This window comes from Podarcis tiliguerta (genome assembly GCF_965153285.1).
Source record: "Podarcis tiliguerta genome assembly, chromosome: 8".
NCBI lineage: Eukaryota > Metazoa > Chordata > Lepidosauria > Squamata > Lacertidae > Podarcis > Podarcis tiliguerta.
Genome location: NC_139541.1, coordinates 87293503 through 87311649, shown reverse-complemented (window position 1 = coordinate 87311649; position 18147 = coordinate 87293503). Strand labels below are relative to the sequence as shown.

Below are 18147 nucleotides of genomic sequence, written 5' to 3'. Positions count from 1 at the left end.
TGCTGGTAGCTTCGAGAACACTGTCCCACCATCTCGTCCTTGGTTGTCCCTTCTCCTTGTGCCCTCCATCTTTCCCAGCATCAGGGTCTTTTCCAGGGAGTCTTCTCTTCTCATGAGGCGGCCAAAGTCTTGGAGCCTCAGCATCAGGATCTGTCCTTCCAGTGAGGACTCAGGGCTGATTTCCTTCAGAATGGAGAGGTTTGGTCTTCTTGCAGTCCATGGGACTCTCAAGAGTCTCCTCCAGCACCAGAATTCAAAAGCATCAGTTCTTCGGCCATCAGCCTTCTTTATGGTCCAGCTCTCACTTCCATACATCAACCAGAGCTTTTACTGTACGGACCTTTGTTGGCAAGGTGATGTCTCTGCTTCCTAGCAGCCATGAATTTGTCAAAGCCTCTTTGGAAGCCCTCAAGGAGTTTGGCCGTCGCTGTGGGAGGGAGTTCCACAGTTTAACTTTGTTCTGTCTCCCTGAATCTCCACTTCCGCAGGTTCTGGCTTCATGAGAGAGGGAGAAAATGTCTTCTCTCTCCATCATTTTTTTCCATGCCAGGCCTCTTTTTGCAAACTTCTCTAAGGCTGCCTGCCCTCCCCGGTCGGAGGCAGCGATGCTTCTGAATGCCAGTCGCCGGTGACCACAGGCTCTGTGTTCGAATCCTGCTTTCTGCTTTCCCTTTGGGGCATCTGTTCAGCCTGGGGGGGGGGGACTGGAGTCTGGACCTGATGGGCCCCCGGCCTGATCCAGCGGCTGCTTCTTCTGTGGGGCTGGGCGTTGGAGGGAGGGGTCATGGCGCTAGAGAGAGGTCAGGGGTGTTCTGACGTCTGTGGGGATTTGTTGCCTGTGTGCCCCTGACCCCAGGATCGTTCCCCCCAGGCTGGCCGAGCTCCAGGTGGTTCTCCGGCGCCGGAAGATGCTGGACCCCTCTGAGAAGATGGCCACGATCCTGGCGCAGCATCTGGCCTCCCGGCCAAGCGGGGACAGCAACGGCCCTCCTGGACACGGCCCCCCAGCAACGCCAAGGCCCCAAGGTACTGGGCATGGGGGGGGGGAGGCGATCTGTTCTGTGCAAGGATCAGGGCCTGAAAGAGCAGGGGGCCTCCTCTGGTGGGGAAGAGGGGAGCGTGGGGGCTGGTGGGCTCTCCCTGTCCTTTCCGTGGCCAGGAGGGAGCTGCTTTCTCCTGTGGCCCAGGGGGTGAAATCCTCAGTGCCGTGCAGAGTTAATCTGTGGAACTCCCTGCCACAGGGAGCTGCTTGGATGGCTTTGAAAGAGCGAGAAGGAGGAGGGCTTTTGGGGGCTCCTAGTCAGGACAGCTTTGCTCTGCCCCCCCCCACTAGGGAGCAGCAACGCCTAACCCAGAGCCCCCTCTTCGCTTCCTCAACGAGCCTCTTGCAGTTGCGGAGGGGGAGGGCCAGAGTCCTGATGTTATTCTGGGTATCTCCCCCCCCCCCCGTTGCCCCAGGCCGTTTCAAACGGGTTCCCATGTGCAGCGCAGTCCCCACCCCTCCGGATCCGGCAATTGTTCTGCCCCCCCCCTTCTGCCTGAGTTTTTCCAGATGACGTCAGCCTGGCCTGCGATGGGAGGGTGAGGCCCGGCTGGCTGGGGGGGGGAGCGGGACAGCTCTGCTTTCTCCCCCCCCCCCCCCCGCAAGCCAGCTTCCTCCCTGGGGAGCCTGTTCGGAAGCCCCACCCCCTGTTGCTGCCTAGGAGTGCTCTGCTCAGCCACTCCGGGGGGGGGGGGGAACAAGGCCTTTTACGCACCCCCCTCCCTCCAGAAGGAGAACACCCACCTTGTCACCCTCTGGACAACCTCATGGTTTTTTTCGTGGGGGGGGGGAGAGATGAGCTCCTTCTCCTTCAACAGTAAAGCAAGCAGCCCTATTATTTGGGGGGGGCAACTCAAGACTTGGGAAGCTGGAGAATTTGGGGTGGGGGGGAGCTAGGGGCACTGTGGCTCCTTTGGCACAGATGTTTGCCTCCTTCGCCCCCACCCACCTGCGTTTGCTGGGAGGCTTTTTATTGGGGGGGTGTTGAACAGCTGGAGCCAGCGGGGGGGGGGGAGACTCCAAGGCAAAGCTTCCTTGAGTAGATTCAGCAGCTGGAGGAGGATGCGGGGGGGGCATTGCTGCGCATTTGAAGTCGGGGGGGGGGCTGCCTTCATATCCTCAGCGAGGGGGTGGGCGGAGGAGGAGAGAGCCTCCTCTCTTGGGGAGGGGGAAGAGGTCTCTCGCCCCAGGAGGTCGGTTGGAGCAGGACTCTTGTGGGGGGGGGTCTCCTTCTGAGCTGACAAGTGCAGCGCTGAACAAGAGCTGGCCAGTTCTCCCTCGCAGGGGGGCGCTGCTGTTCGGGTTGCGAAAGGGACAGGGCTGCCGGACGCCTTTTTGTGGGGGGGGGGGGCTGGGATGTGGCTGCTCTGGGAACTTCGGCGGAGGCTGCTTTCCTGCTGGCACCCGGCTTGGGGGGGGCGGAGGCAAGGAGGGCGGCCCCCGGGTGGGTGCCAAGCCCAGGCAGCGCCGCTCCATCTGGGCTGCGCAGAGCAGGCGAAGAGTTAATGCTCCCAGCCGCCCCTCGTAAACATTGTGCTTGGCCCGGCGCCCGAGACCCCCCACCCCACCGCCCACCCGACTGCTTCCAATTAGCTGGTGGGTCCGTCAGCTTCTGCGGTGGGTCGCCGGCTCCCCTGCCTGCTCCTCCGCCCGTGGCGCCCTCTTCCGCGCGGGGCCATGATCCACGGCCGCCCCTCCTTCCTCCCGGCCGTCTCCCTGCTGCTGCTCCTGCTCTGCCGGGACCACCTGCCCGCCGGTGCCCAGAGGGTCAAGGTCCTCTTCACCCCCATGATCTGCCGGGTGCACTGCAGCAGCGAGGGCCGCTGCACCAACCACTGCGAGAGGGGCAATGCCACCACCCTGTACAGCGGGGCGGACGCCAGCCCGGCCGAAGGGGGACCCGGCTTCCGTGTCTGTGAGTATGGCAGCAGGGGGGCTGGGTGGGGGGCTGGCAGCACTCTGCCCTGGGCAGCGGGCAGCATGGAAAAGCGGGCAGCCTCTTGCATCAAGCGCCCTTCCTGGATCCCGTGTGCCACCCTGGGTGCCCGCTCCTGCCCAGGTCACAGCCTCCTGCGTGGGCCTCTCTGCTGTGCCAGGCACACCTTTGCCCCTCGCCTGGTTCTGTGTCTGCTTGCTGAGGTTTGTGGCTACCCCACCCCCCCTTTGGGCTAGGGGAAATGGGGGGGGGGGCTTCCTGGTGCCCTCGCATCAGCTGGTCCTTTCGACGGGCAACTTTTTCCTCCCCTTCCTGGAATGTGGTTTCTGTTTCCCAGGAACAGAGACGGGCTGCGCTCCCCCCCCCTCCTGCCACTTGACCAGATGTCCCCCCCTAGCTGGTCCCCCCCCCCAGTGCATGGCTCCTCTCCCTCCCGCCCACCTGCCAGCTGCTGCCCTGGCACAGGGACGCTCCCCCTTCCCCGCCTGCAGCTGGGGGTTGGTGTGTGGGGGTGACCCCAGGAGGGGCCAGGGCAGCAAATGGGTCTGGGGGTCACGGCCTCTGCGGTCAGGCGGGCAGATGGGATTCTCCAGCTGCCGCTCCTATGGTCAAACTTTGCAGGGGAGGCGTGCATGTGGGAGGGGGCCTGGGGGTGCAGACCCCCCCCCCGAAAACCTGATGTTCCTGGGAATTATATGAGCGGCTGCTGAGCGACACCTTGCAGGACGGGGGGCAGGGACCCGGGGGCCGGGGGTTCGTTGTCGTGTTCCCCCCGCCTCCCAGAAGGCGCTGAGGGATGGTGGGGGGCCTGCCTGCTTTCTCCCACCCACGTTAACCCTGCGAGTGCCGTCTCTTCCTGGCGCCCCACGAGGGTCTTCTCTCGGCCCCCAGATGCCGGCAGAGGCTCCTTCGGGGGCTGCAGGGAGAGCAGGCGGCCAGCTGGCGCAGAGCCCTCCCTCCGCCAGATGGGCCCAGCTGCCTCTGGCGGGGGGCCAGGGGGGGCTGAGCCCCAGCCCCAGAGGAGGCAGGCAGGCAGGCAGGGGGTCTTGGCGTCCTCAGGGCCACCCTGTGCCTCAGTTTCCCTGGGCAGGCTTGGAGAGGGGCGTCCTGCACGCTGGGGCTTGGAGCAGGGTGGGGGCTGTTGGGGGGGCTCTCCCCGTCCTCCCCTCCCTGTTGCGCTTGGTGATGCTCCCCCGGCTGCGCGTGGGTGGGTGTGCAGAGCGAGGCGTGTCCTGGCGGGCCTTTCCCCGCGTGTCGTGCCTCGGAGCAGAGCCTGGTCCTTGCGCGGGGGGAGGCAGCGGCCCCCCAGGATGGGATGCAGCACCACATGCTCATTGACGTAGTCCACAGCCCACGGGGGTGGGGTGGGGCTCTTGCACTCCTGCCCCCGCCACTCCCAGGAACATAGGAATCCGGCCAGCGCGTCCATTAGCTCCGAAGACACTGGCTGGCAGAAAGGGCTCGCCAGGCTTGCAGCCAGAGGAGTTTCTCCCCGCCCCAGAGATTGGACCCAGGACCTTCTGCCCCATAGCTATGGCTCCTCCCTATGGCCTGTGGAGGGTCAGGCCTGACCTGCCTGCCCACCCCACCTCCAAATTTCTCCTGCTACTGAAGGCACTTGCAGTTCGCAGACTTGCAGCAGTTTTGCCGCTACCATGTTGTTTCTATGGTGGGGGCTCCAAATGCTGATGCTGATGCTGATGATAATAATAATCATAATCATAATCATAATCATAATCATCGCCCACCTATCTGACTGGGTTGCCTTTTCCACTCTAGATGGCTTACAACAAACATCAAAGCATAATAAAGCATCAAAGATTAAAAAAATTCCCAATACAGGGCTGCCTTCAGATGTCTTCGAAAAGTCGGAGAGTAATTTATCTCCTTGGCATCTGAAGGGAGGGTGCCACTACCAAGAAGGCCCTCTGCCTGGGTCCCCATAACTTCGCTTCTCGCAGGGAGGGAACCAGCAGAAGACCCTCGGAGGGGCTGGCAGCTGGCCCCCGCTTTCTGGGGGTCTCAGGGACTGAGCCGGCCGCCCCCTGCCTCTCCCCCTCCTCGCATCTGCATGGGGTCCGGCCTGAGAAGGAGTAAGCCGTGGGCATCCTGGGAGTTATATGTCCCCCCAGGTCTAAATTTTGACTGTCAGAAGTAGACAGAGCGCAGCCCCCTTTGGCAGCCGGGTGTCGCGTCCGGGGCAGGAATCCTTCTTCACTCAGAGCACAGTTAACCTACAGAACTCCCTGCCACAGAGGTGGCCAGCAACCAGGCTACTGATGGCCACAATGGTTCTGCTCTGCCCTCCATGGTCGGAGGAAACAGTGCGTCCGAATGCCAGTCGCTGGGAACCACAGGAGAGGAGAGCGCTCTTGGGTCCGAATCCTTGCGAGTTTCCCACAATGGAATCTGGTTGGCCGCTGTGGGAAGCGGCTGCTGGACTGTATGTCTCCCCCCCCCCCCTTGGGCTGATCCAGCACTCTGGCTCTTCTGATGGAACCTCCAGCTCCAGAAGCAGTCTACCTGGATTCCTGTGTTCTTGGGGGAATTTGGCCGCTGTGAATCAGGACCAGATGGGTCCCCCTTGGGCCTGATTCCAGGAGGCTCCTCTGACCTTGTGCACTGCCCCCGCCAAGTGGCCCCCACCAACCTGGAAATCCCTCCCCCAATGTTTTGGACTACAATTCCCACCAGCCCTTGCAACTTAGAGCTGTGCTGGTGGGAGCCTCTATCTGCAGGGCCCCTGTTCCGTCAAGGCTGCCTGGCCACTCCCCCCCCCCAAAGACAACATTGATTAAGGTTTCGAGTGTCGCGGTGCAAAGGTGGAGCAGCTAACGAAACAAACCGAGAGCGAGAAAACCGACAAGCCGATAACGGAGGCAGGACCTGGGAGGAGGTCAAAACGAAAATGACGAGGAAAATATGCCAAAATAATCTTGCAGAGCGTAGCGTAAATGGACACAGTTTCTTCTTTACGTAAGGAGAAATAAACACGAAGATAATATAAACTGGGCTCGAGGCTGCAATTACAGCTTCCATATGTCCAGCGAGGCTGGAGAAAGAGGGAGAGAAGCAGCCGCCTGGACAGCAGGAAGAACCTCTGAGATCAAGAGCCGTTGGACGGGGGGGACGGACCCCCTGGGAAGGTTGCTAAGCAGAAGTTGGGGGGGCCCTGTCTGCCACAGGGGGTCCATCTGTGGCTCCTGCATTGCGGGGGATCAGGCTGTGTAGAGTCCAAGTGACCCCCCTCTCTGGTGGAGCAGGGGGATGAGTGTCCTGCCTTGCAGGAGGGGGTCGGACAAGGTGCCCGTGTGGTCCTCTCCAAGGACCCCTCTTGCTGGCTGCTTCCTGCCAGGACAGCTTTTCCAGAGAGGACAAGGAGTGTAGGGTGGCGTTCTGCCGCTGAAGGACTCTGTGGGGCTCAGAAGCTTGCACATTTCTGACTTTAAAAAGAGGGAGAGCTTGGGGCTGGACTGTGCTGTGCCTGCTCTGGATCGGTTGGCAAGAGAAGCCCCCATGCTGCTTTCTCAACCTGCTCCGTCGCTGGTGCCCGGCTGGCCCTCTCGCCTCCCACCCTGCCCTCTCCCCACGCCAACTTCGCCCTCTGCCTAATCTGGCCTCCCCCTGACCGCAGCCCAGCTGACTGGCCTGCAGACTTGCCCTCTCAAAGGCCTGGCAGGATCTGTCCCTTCTCAGCACCGCCCAGACGGGCACAGGGCAGCCAAGAACAACCGAGACTGTCTGGCCGGCCTCGATTGCGCCTGGGAATGTGGGGCAAGTGGGCCCCCCTCCAAGAGATCTGGCTCCCGCCCAGCCCCAGGGATTGGGGGGGGGCTCTCCATTGCAGGCCGAGTGGGCATGGGGTCCCGTTGCTCCCAGCAGGGAGCTGGCTCAGGACCCCACGGTGCCAGGCAGCGTTGTGTGTAAAAGGACAACCTTCTTCTCCTGAATATTCTCCACCCCCCAAATCAGCCCAGATCTTGCTGTGCAGATGTGTCCCACCCCCGAGTGTTTAGAAAAGCACATACCTCGCCGTGACTCTGGCAAGCGAGCCAAGCCGCACGCTCTGGACGGAGGCCACGCGCCCCCTACCCCGTCCCCCCAGGGGAAGGTGGGGTGTCCTGAGAGCAGAGACTTCCTGCTGACTTGGCAGCCCAGACCCCACCAAGGGGGGGGGGGCGAAGCCAGAGACTTTTCCTAACACAAACACACAGCTCCCAAACCCCCAAAGGCAGCTGAGCAGAAGGCTTGCGGGATGAGGCTGAGTTTTGGCAACCGGATCAGGACCCTGGAGTCGCCGTGCTGGTTCCACGTGTAGCGAGTGCCAGGAGGTTTCCCCAGAGTCTCCCCTCAGAGCCTCGCACAAGAATGGGGGCAAAGGGGCGTCTCGCCCCCCAGGGAGCAGCAGGAATCTCTCTTGCATTGCAGCGGGGAGCGAATGTCCTAGCTCTTGATTTCGTAAAATTTGTCTGTAAGACAAGAATGTTAAAAGCCTCAAAGCTGTTTGCAAATAGATAAAATGAGAAAAATCAAGCATGGTTTGCTTTAAAAGCTACAAAAAATACAAAAGCGGATTAAAGTTGCCTCAATTTTCTAAGCATCTGGGTTAGGGTGCTTTTAGCAGGTGCCGAAAAGAGTCCAGTGAAGGCGCCTCAAGTGGCAGGGAGTACCAAAGGGTGGGTGCTGCCACTAAATGACCCAGTTCTTAAAAGCACAAATCAAAGCAGTCAGGTGGAGGCCTTTTGGGTAAGGAGGTCTCGTCCTGCTGGGGCCATTTCCCAGTTGGGTGTGTCTAGGATCGAAGTCATTCTTTATTTTATTTTTAATTACATCCTACTTTAAGAGCCTAAGAAGAGTCCTGGGTGAGGCCAATGGCATCTTCGTCTCCCAGTGGCCAAATTTCCCTAAGAACCCAGGGATCTCGATAGACTGCCTCTGGGGCTGGAGGTTTGATCAGAAAAGCCTGGCTGCTGGATGAGGCCAACGGGGGCCTGTCCAGTCTGGCAGCCTGTCCTCACAGCGGCTGAGCAGGTGTCCACAAGCCAGAGCTGAGAGCAAAAAAACCTCTCCCCTCCTGCAGTTTGCAGCAGCTGCCACTCGGAAGCATCTGTGGCCTCCTGCAAGGTGGCCGTAAAATTAGCACGCCATAAATAAAAGGGATTTCTGGTGGCAGAGGCAGCGGCGCTGATGGGAAGTGTTAAAAACCCAGGTTCTCCTGCCTCCCAGCTATCAAATAATCATCCAAATAGTGCATGATGTAATGGGATCCTGACCTTATTTTCATGGCCCACTCCAGAAATGTGCTTAAAGTCTGAAAAGGGGCGCATGCAATGGGACAGCCATGGGCATAGCTCTGGCAAAGTACCATTGGTCCTGAAACCCAGCAGCCAGAAGGCATGAGGGTGGACGGGAAAGCGAAAGGCTGATTCAACATCACACTTTGCCGTAAGAGCACCAGGGCTGCTGCCTTCCTTAATAAGTTTGATTGCATAATCTGGCAACGCATATTTTACTGAGCATTGCTCCTGAGAAATGCGTCATTTACTTATCTGGGTTGGATAGCTTATGAATTGTGCGCAACTCACCCGGTACCTCTTTAGGCACGATAGCCAGAGGTGATACTATAAATTTAGGGAAAGGGGGCTCCGGGAACGGACCTGCAACCCTTCCGTAAAAGGCACTCTTTGGAAATCTTTTTCAGGGCAACAGGGGCGTAGGAAGGGGGCGCGGGGGGGGGCTGCCCCGGGTGCCATCATGGGGGGGGGGGGACAAATTATCAAGGAACAATTACTGCCCTACTAGGGCGGTTCATAAATCTTCTTTTAAAAAATGCCTGCTGCAAAGGTCTTGCTAAACTTTATATAGCTGTATCTGAAATTTCACGCATATCAGTTAATATCTTGACCCTCCTCCACGAAAATAGCTGTTTACTTGGACGTTTTCCTATGTTGTGAAGGCTGAAATTTCAATTCAGTGGAGTGCTTACTGTTCCCAACCCCAACCCTGCGGAAAGCCATCTAATTCTACTTTGATTTGATTTTGACATGTTTTTAGGAGGTGATTTAATTATTGTTTGATTTTATACCAATGTTATGTATCTGATGTTAGCCGCCCTGAGCCCGACTTTGGCTGGGGAGGGTGGGATATAAATAAAAGTTTTTATTTTTATTTATTTATTTTTATTTATTATTATTATTATTCCTTTGTAAGAAATTATGAAATAACATAAAACCATTTTTGCAGGCAAAAACAATAATAATCAATGGGGGGGTGATAAGAAATTTTCTGCACCGGGTACCACCTGCCCTTCCTATGTCTCTGCGGGGCAATATGGGGCATCTCACACACAGACTTTTATTTGGGGGGGGGGGTTGGTCAATGTCGAGGTGCCTACCGCTGGGATATGGAAGCTTCCTGGAAGCCCCCCTCCAGGTATTTTGCCGCCTCCCTGTTGGGGAGGGTGGGGGGGCTAGGAAAAGGAGACGCTTATTTGCAGAAAGCCTCGGGAAATTTTCTTACCCCGAAAGCATTTTGTGGTGAGAACCGCTGGAAAGGCACTTTTGTTAAACTCCCAACACGATTTCCTTGGCACCTCCACCCCCCTGAGGAGGGGGGGACCCTGGGTTGGGGACAGAGCAGCTCCTCTTTTGCATCTGCAACCTCTGGACCCGGGGGGGGGTGCAAAGTCGTCTCCTCCTTCCCCCTCCCCAGAGTCGTGTGTCCCCAGAGGCTTTTCTTCCCCCCGGGGAGAGTCTGCACCCTGGATGGAGAGTCGGCCTTATTATTATTATTATTATTATTATTATTATTATTATTATTTAATTGAACTTATACACCGCCCTATACCCGGAGGTCTGAGGGTGGTTCACAAACAAGACCACAACGTATAAAATCAAACCAAAAACAATACCCCCCCAAAAAAGAACCACCTTCTAAAAGGGTGTTGGATGTCAGTAAGATCAACCAAAGGCCTGCTTAAAAGGAACACATAAAAGTGTATAAAGAAGGTGCCAGGCGAACTTCCCTGGGGAGAGCATTCCACAGACGAGGAGCCACTGCAGAGAAGGCCCCGTTCTCGTGTTGACCTCCTCCAGACCTCTCAAGGAGGAGGCATGAGAGAGATGGGGAAGGTGGAGGGATTTATTTTATTGCTGCATTTATTTTATTGCATTTATAGCCCTGTCTTTTCCCCTCCTCCTTTGACCCCCACAACAACCCTGCGAGGGAGGTCAGCCTGGGAGGCAGCGGCTGGCCCCCGAGGACACCCAAGGACTGAGGGCAGAGTTTCAAACCAGGTCCTGGTCCTGCGCTAACCACTAGGCCACACTCTCTTCCAACTAGGCGGAAAAGGAAAACACTGGATTCTGACTCCTGTCTGCAGGTGTGGCGTCTGACCTGATCTCTCTCTCTCTCTCTCTCTCTCTCTCTCTCTCTCTCTCTGCCCCCCAGTCCTCTGCCCCCTCATCTGCCAAAATGGGGGGGTCTGCCTCAAGAAGGACAAGTGCCTCTGCCCCCCCAGCTGGACGGGGAAGTTCTGCCACATCCCAGCCCTCCCTCGGCCCCACGGACAGCAGGCGCCCTCCCGCCGTGAGACCAGCGCCCAGGCCGAGGGGGGGGCCCAGCCCATGGCCAAGTCCACCTACACCCTCCCCATCGCCAACCACCAAGAGGAGCGTGACGGTAAGACGGGGGCCGGGAGAGGGGCGGCGGATTGGCTAGATGGCCTTGGGGGGGGGCCCTTCTAGCTTTCCCCTCCTGGGATTCTAAGAGGAGTAAGGGAAGGGGGGGGGAGACAGGATGGAGCCGAGGGGCAGGAGGTTCCAGGACGCAGTTAAGTCATTTTGGGCACCCTGCCCACCTTGGATTCGTAATCCCACCCCCCCAAAAGCATCGATATAGTAAGAATGAATAATAATTTTTATTATTTCTGCCCCCGCCAATCTGGCTGGGTTTCTCCAGCCGTTATTCAGAAGAGCACGTTGCACGTCGAGGAAAGAACACCGTGAAATTCTAAGCAGGAACAATTCGTTGCATATTTCGGCAAGATCTAATTAAAAGCAGGGAGTTTTAGGTGTCTGAGAGGACACCCCCCCCCCCACTGCGCTCTTGCCTCTTAGCGCCCTCCCCCAGGGCATAAGAATCTTATTTTCCCTTCTTTTAATAATTTAAATGTGGTGACAAGAAATTTTCTGCACCGGGTACCACCTGGCTGTGCTATGCCACTGCATCCCTTTGGGAATCTCGGAGTTAAATGGTGTGGTTGTTGGGGAGGGGGAACACGCCCAGCTGGGAAGCCGGTGCGAGTGCGAGGCCGGATCCTGCGCTGCGCGGCTTCCCCTGCTGTGAGGACCCTTGGGTGCCCACAGGGCCATACTGCGTCAAGCGCAGCCAAGACCATTCCGGTTTGAGTTGGCAGGAGAGACACCCCCACTCCTTGCAGCTCAGGGGTAAGAACCCCAGAAGAGCCCATCTAGTCCAGCCTCCTGCTCTCACAGTGGCCAACCAGGTGCCCCCAAGGGAAACCAGCAATCAGGATTCGAACTCCAGACCGACTTGTGGTTCCCAGTGACTGGGGGCAAGAGGCTCCCTTGCTTGGTGCTGGCAGGAGATCCCTTTTGGGTGGGGGCGGGGGGCTCCTTTTGGGCCGGGCTCCTGGAAAAGGGATCTCTGCCAGCCAGGAAGGGACGGAGCAGACGTCCAGCGACAGAGGAGATGAATGTTTGCTGGAGGGACGCCTGGAATTCTTCCTTTGGGGGGGGGAGGCAGAGGGACACGCTGCCTGCTTGCAAATATTTGAGGAGATATCGGCAGGAATGGGACGCGTCGTCTCTCCTCCCCCCCCCCCCCGCCCAGCCAAAGCCGCCCAGACGCAGCCGGAGCCTCAGAGGCGCAGATGAAGCAGGAGGAGGAATTGGGCCGGGGAGAGGCCTCTCCAGGGCCGGGGGCTCAGCGGAGCCTCCATGGGCAGGAGCAGTCGACCTTAGAGGCGCTGGAGGGAGGGAAAGGAGAGAAGCAGCAGGCGGGGCTCCGTCTTGCTTCCCTGGCTGGGAGTTGGCAAGGGGAGAATCATAATCATAATAATAATAATAAATTAATAATCAGTTTTATTTATATCCTGCCCTCCCCAGCCAAAGCCAGGCTCAGAGCAGCTGACATCATATAAATAAGATAATATGCATAATGCAATATACAGTATGCTAATAAAATAACATTCCGCATTCATTAAAATAATATAAGTAAAGGTAAAGGGACCCCTGACCATTAGGTCCAGTCGTGACCGACTCTGGGGTTGCGGCGCTCATCTCGCTTTACTAGCTGAGGGAGCCAGAGTACAGCATCTGGGTCACGTGGCCAGCAGAACTAAGCCGCTTCTGGAGAACCAGAGCAGTGCACGGAAACGCTGTTTACCTTCCCGCCGGAGTGGTACCTATTTATCTACTTGCACTTTGACATGCTTTCGAACTGCTAGGTTGGCAGGAGCAGGGACCGAGCAACGGGAGCTCACCCCGTCGCGGGGATTTGAACCGCCGACCTTCCGATCGGCAAGTCCAAGTGGCTCAATACTATTAAATATCAGCACTTCAAGATTAAACAGAAATCCACTCTTACAATAAGTAATTTCTAAACTCCAGTCAATAAAACAACAGCAGGGCACAACACTTGGTTCCACAATTCTACGATTCCCCAAATTTCTGGGTTTGGGTCTTGCCTTCCTTCCTGGTATTTGGGGCTCCCTCTCTGTCCCCTCTTCTCGGGGCTCAGTGGCCCCTTCAGCCTCCCTCTCTGCCCCCCCTTGACCCGTCTCTCCCCCCCCCCAGGTGTGGCCTCCCTGGCCAGCGTCCACGTGGAGCACCCTCCCGAGGCCTCAGTGACCATCCACCAGGTGGAGCGCGTGAGCGAGGAGCCAGCGGGGGACGCCAACGCCCTCCCCCTCTCCCGCCCGGCCCTCTACAGCGTCCTGGCCCAGAGCAGCCCCCGAGACACCCCCAGCGGGGGCTACGGAGAGGGGGCCGGGTTCGGATACTGCTTCCGGCAGCTCCGCGGAGGAGAGGTACTACTTGGGGGGCATGTGGGGAGGGCGGGGGCGGCTGTGGCTCATCCAGAATGCAGAGGACCAACCCCCCCCATCAGCTCACTTGCAACTCAGCCCTCTAGGGCAAAAAAAGGGGGTCTGCTTAGAAAACCCTCTGTAAATGGGGGCAATCTAGGGGTCTCCCACTGTTCCTTTAAAAAGCCAGCAGCTCTCCATTCTTAAAAACATAAGAGGAGACTTCAGGATCAGGCCAGTGCCCCCCCCCAGTCCAGCTTTCTGTTCTCACAGTGGCCAAATACCCGCAAGAACTTAGGAATCCAGGTCATGTCAAATCGAAATTCAGAATGATCTCCAAAACAAGTATCAACCAATGACTTTTTATTTTGATTTTGATAACAGCTTTTCTTGGTCATTTCTATTGTACAGTTTTCAAAACCAATAAAGCATAAAACAGAACTTAGGGATCCAGATAGACTGCCTCTGGACCGGGAGGTTCCCTAAGAATGGAAGAAGCAGGGGCATCAACGATAGGGGGTCTGAGCACCCAGAAAATGTTGTGTTGTGGCTGCTCAGCACCAATCCCCAGGGACCCCCATGTGACTTCCGGCGCCACGCGAAGCCCTGGAAGTCAAGTCCGAGGCCAAGCGAGACCTTGGAGATGCGGTCGGAGGCCTGGCGAGAACTGTGACAACTCGGAACCGGACTTCCGGCGCCACCGGAATTCAGGTTCTGAGGGCGCTGGGTGCGTGAGCTCATGGCATGGCGTCGCACACACTGGGCACCCAGAACCCGGGGCCCAAGTTGGCAGAAGGAGAGCCTGGCCATTGGCCCACCTGGCCCACCTTCCTCTTCTGACAGTGGCCAACCATAGGAAGCTCACAAGCAGGACCTGAGTGCGAGGGCTTTCTCCCGTTATCTGGCTTTCAGAGGTAGACTGTCCCTGGGCATGGAGGTTCTGCAGCCAACTTTGGCCTCTGTAAAAAGAGCAGGCTGGGATTCGAAGGTGTATTTGAAGGGAAGAACACAGCTGTCCTGGCTGTGGGTCGCGCCCCCCTCCTCCGTGGGTTTGTCTAGAACAGGGGTAGGCAACCTAAGGCCTGGGGGCCGGATCCGGCCCAATTGCCTTCTCAATCCGGCCCCCAGATGGTCCAGGAATCAGCGTGTTTTTACATGAGTACAATGTGTCCTTTTATTGAAAATGCATCTCTGGGTTATTTGTGGGGCATAGGAATTCGTTCATATATTTTTCAAAATCTAGTCCAGGCCCCCACATGGTCTGAGGGACGGGGGACCGGCCCCCGGCTAAAAAAGGTTGCTGACCCCTGGTCTAGAATCCGCTTTCAAAGCCATCCAAGTTAGTGGCCATGGCTGTCTCCGGTGGGAGGGAGTTCCGCAGTCCAGCTCTGCGCTGCCAGAAGGGAAGCACAGCTGTGGATTCATGTGAAGTGGAGACCGGGGGGGGGAGAGGGGGCAGAGAGTGGCTGAGCCCCCCGCTGCCTCTTTGGCAAGGGGGTCCGGCTGACTCATCTGCTTTGGCTGGAGGCAGCAGGTGCCGTTCCAAAGCCGGGAGAAACAGGAGTTTATGGGGCCCTTTAGATGGGGGTCTTTCTCCCCCCTCCCACTGGGAGCAAAGCAAGGGGGGCCTGGGGGCCTCGGGCCCAGCAGGGTGAGGTTGGGGGGGGTCCGGCAAGCCCTGGTAGGGGGTTCTCTTTAGCAAAATGGCTGGATTTCTGCCTTTTGGCCAAGAGACTCCCGGAAAGAGCGACTCGCAGATGATTGTGTCGGGAGGGAGGGGGCCGCCATCTGTGCCAAAAGAGGCGATTGTGAAATGGCAGCAGCTGGACTGGCTGGAGGGGGGGGGGCTGAGGGGCACAGAGAGAAGAACGAAAGAAGAAAGAAAGGCGAGAGGGAGACAGAGAGGCAGAGAGAGAGAGAGGGAGATCGTTGTCCTCTTCTCTATGCCGATTCCAGGAACACAGTTTAACTCTGTGGTGCCGTTAATAAGGACTTTCTTTGGTTCTGTAATGGAGAGGAAGACGGGACCCCTCTGGTCTTCTTTAAGGCAGGGGTGCACTTGGTAACCCCCCCCCTTGGGGGCTTGAAGAAGCAAGGGAAAAGGGTGGGGTTTATCTTATTTTATTATCACCGCCTGCCTTTTTTCTCACCAAGGAGCTCAAATTCACGGTCCTCCCTCCTCATGTATTCCCACAACAGCCCTGTGAGGTAGGCTGGGCTGAGAGGGAATTTGACCCCAAGCTCACCCCACCAGTGGGAGGAATCGAACCCAGGTCTCTCCCAGTCGGACATTCTCACCACACAGGCTCCTAGGCGTGAAGGTTTTGCACACTTGTGAGCAGAGGGCACTGTGTATGCCATGGGGGTCGCTGTGGCTTTGCGGGGGAGGGAGCCCCTCTGCTCTGGGGGGGGGGCTGCCCTATAGAGGGATTGTCATGGGCCAAACCATGCCTTATCCTACAGGTGCGGATCAAAAACTGGGCTTTTAGGGCTTCTCTGGAACAGCCAAGGTCTGGGCGACGCTGGGGGGGGTGTTCCTGGGTTAGGACCCCCCCAACTGACTCTCCCCCCCCCTCTTTCAGTGCAGTGCCCCCCTGCCCGGCTTGCGCACTCGAGAGATCTGCTGCCGGGGGGCCGGCCTGGCCTGGGGGGTCCACGAGTGCCTGCCTTGCGCCAACGGCGATGTGGGTAAGGTTGCTGAATGGGGCCCCCACCCTCTCCAAAGAAGGGGTAGTGGCTTGGGGGGGGGCTGGGAAGGAGGACGTGACTCGCACCCTCCTGGGCCAAACTCCTGCCCTTTTGGGGCATGGGACACCCATTTAATGTGGCTTTTGGTGCAGCCCTGGAAGTGTCAGTGGTGGTGGGGGTCTTGGAGGGGGGGCATGGATATAGCAAAGGGCTCCTCCAACTGCCTGCTCTCTCCTCAAAGGGGACGCCAGCCCCGTGGGGAGGAACGAAGTGGCCTGCCCCAAAGGCTTCCGCCGGCAGAACGGATCCTGCATTGGTGAGTGGGGCTGGGCTGGCCAAGGACCCCTTGGTTGGGGGAGGGCTTTTCCACCCCCGGATCCTTCTAGGGGCCAAGGCAGAGCCCCCACAAAGTCCCCCCCCGCTTCTTCCCAGGAGGGGCCTTTGCTTCCCACCCATCCTGCCAGGACAGGCCTGGATCTCTCTCTCTCTCCCCCCCCCAGCCTTTTCTGACACCCTCTTTCTCTCCCCCCCCCCCATGGCCAGATGTGGACGAATGCGCAGAGGGCAGCTTCTGCCACAACGGCGACTGCACCAACACCCGCGGCAGCTTTGCCTGCGTCTGCCACGAGGGGTACATCCTCGACTCGTCTCGTAGCAGCTGCATCTGTAAGTCGGGCCCCCCTGGCACCGGCGTGGGGCACTGGGGGGTGGAGGTGGGGGGGGTGGCAGGCCTCCAAACCCGCCTCCTGTTCCTGATTACATGAGCAGAGCCTGCTGGATCCGGCCAATGGCTCACCTAGTCCAGCCAGGTTTAAAATGCTTTACTTACAAAATGTTCCAAAGGTCAGATTCATGCATTTATCCAAGCAGCAGCAAGGAAAACAGAGGCAGAAAACTCTTGGGTAGGAAATACAGAAAGATAGCTCCAAACAAGCTTGGCATTTGCTTGGACAGGACTTCCTTGGTCCGTTACATGGCTCAGAGAGAGCGAACAGGAAGAGAAGGCTTCACTTCCTCCCTCATCGGATAAGAGGGGGCGTGGCCTGGCTGAATCTAGGAACCTAACTCTGTGGTCTTAACCCCTTCATGCATTAACTAGCTCTTATGTTTGCCTGCAAATTCCCACAGCATTTCCCAATTGTGGGATGTCCAGCTGTTCTAGTGTTTTGAGAGAGTGAGCGGGGAAAGCTCTGCACTTTCTCCAGGCCAGGCATAATTTTACAGACTTCTACGCTGTTGCCTCTCACTCGCTTTTCTTCTAAACTAAGAAGCCCCAAACGCTGCAGCCTTTTGTTGCAGGGGAGTCCAGCCGCCTCCTTCTCATTCTGGCTGCCCTTTTCTGAAAAACTCCTCTGACACTGCCATCTCCATCTCCTTTTTGAGAGGAGGAGACCAGAACTGGGCACAGTGCACCCAACACACCCACACCACAGATGCACAGATACACACACACACACCGTATTTTTCGCTCCATAAGACGCACTTTTTTCCTCCTAAAAAGTAAGGGGAAATGTCTGTGCATCTTATGGAGCGAATGTGCAGCCCCTGGAGCCGAATTGCCCAGGGGCGAAAAGCAGATCGTAATTTTTTTTTTAGAAAGAGGGAAGGGGGTGTTGAAACAAAGCTGCTGAGCAGCTGATCAGCAAGCGATCGGGAGGGAGATAAGGGAGGCTAGTGATAAAGGAGGCTGCCTGGGAGGGGGGAGGTAAAAGCCCATGGATCCTCAGGATTTTTACATTGGGTCACCCCAAATTCACCATCAGATCACATAGCATGTCCATGGCTAAAGCCTGCACCAAAAAAATCACGCACCCACTATTTTGGGGGCTGCAATGGTGCAAAAACGTGGTTACAAAGCACAGATCCACATGGATCCTCAGGACTTTTGCATTGGGTCACCCCAAATTCACCATCAGATTACATATCGTGTCTGTGGCCACAGCATGAACCACAAAAATCATACATCCACTCTTTCATTCAGAATATTTTTTTTTCTTGTTTTCCTCCTCTAAAAACTAGGTGCGTCTTATGGAGGTGTGTGTGTACACACCCATACATACATACACACATACAAGTTTTCATATTTTTCCTTTGTCACATTCATATCAAATCATATCATCACATACAACTTTGCTCACACTGAGCATCGACTCCCCCCCCCCAGCTTTCTTAAGCAATCACAATCCTCTTAGCATTGCTATATCACCCTATTTACCTTCTTACTATACTTAAAAAAAAAATTACTTTAGTATCTGTAAATCAGTTTCAAAAATCATCATTACAAAATATTTTAAATCAAAATGGCAAACGTTCTCAATTTTTTACAATGTTCTTTCATACAGTATGTTGTATAAATTTACTCCAGTCCTTTTCAAACAATTCTCTGGTTTCAGATTTTCCCTGTCAGCTTTGCCAGTTTTGCACATTCAATCA

General features: G+C 56.8%; 1 protein-coding gene across 6 annotated transcripts in view; it reads left to right on the top strand.

Annotated features, from left to right (window-relative positions):
* Nucleotides 1–18147, top strand: part of LTBP4 (latent transforming growth factor beta binding protein 4) — a gene marked incomplete at its 5' end in the record, with an annotated part of 56834 nt that overhangs the window by 8751 nt on the left and 29936 nt on the right. For 2 of the 6 annotated variants that reach the window (XM_083454710.1, XM_083454712.1), the window contains 6 exons: nucleotides 872–1026; nucleotides 10428–10658; nucleotides 12797–13029; nucleotides 15609–15714; nucleotides 15956–16030; nucleotides 16258–16380. In XM_083454710.1, coding sequence (XP_083310836.1) covers nucleotides 872–1026; nucleotides 10428–10658; nucleotides 12797–13029; nucleotides 15609–15714; nucleotides 15956–16030; nucleotides 16258–16380 — 923 coding nt within the window. Of the gene's footprint in view, nucleotides 1–871; nucleotides 1027–2448; nucleotides 2958–10427; nucleotides 10659–12796; nucleotides 13030–15608; nucleotides 15715–15955; nucleotides 16031–16257; nucleotides 16381–18147 lie in introns of those variants that run through there. The other 4 variants (XM_083454714.1, XM_083454711.1, XM_083454715.1 and 1 more) reach the window with 4 other exon arrangements.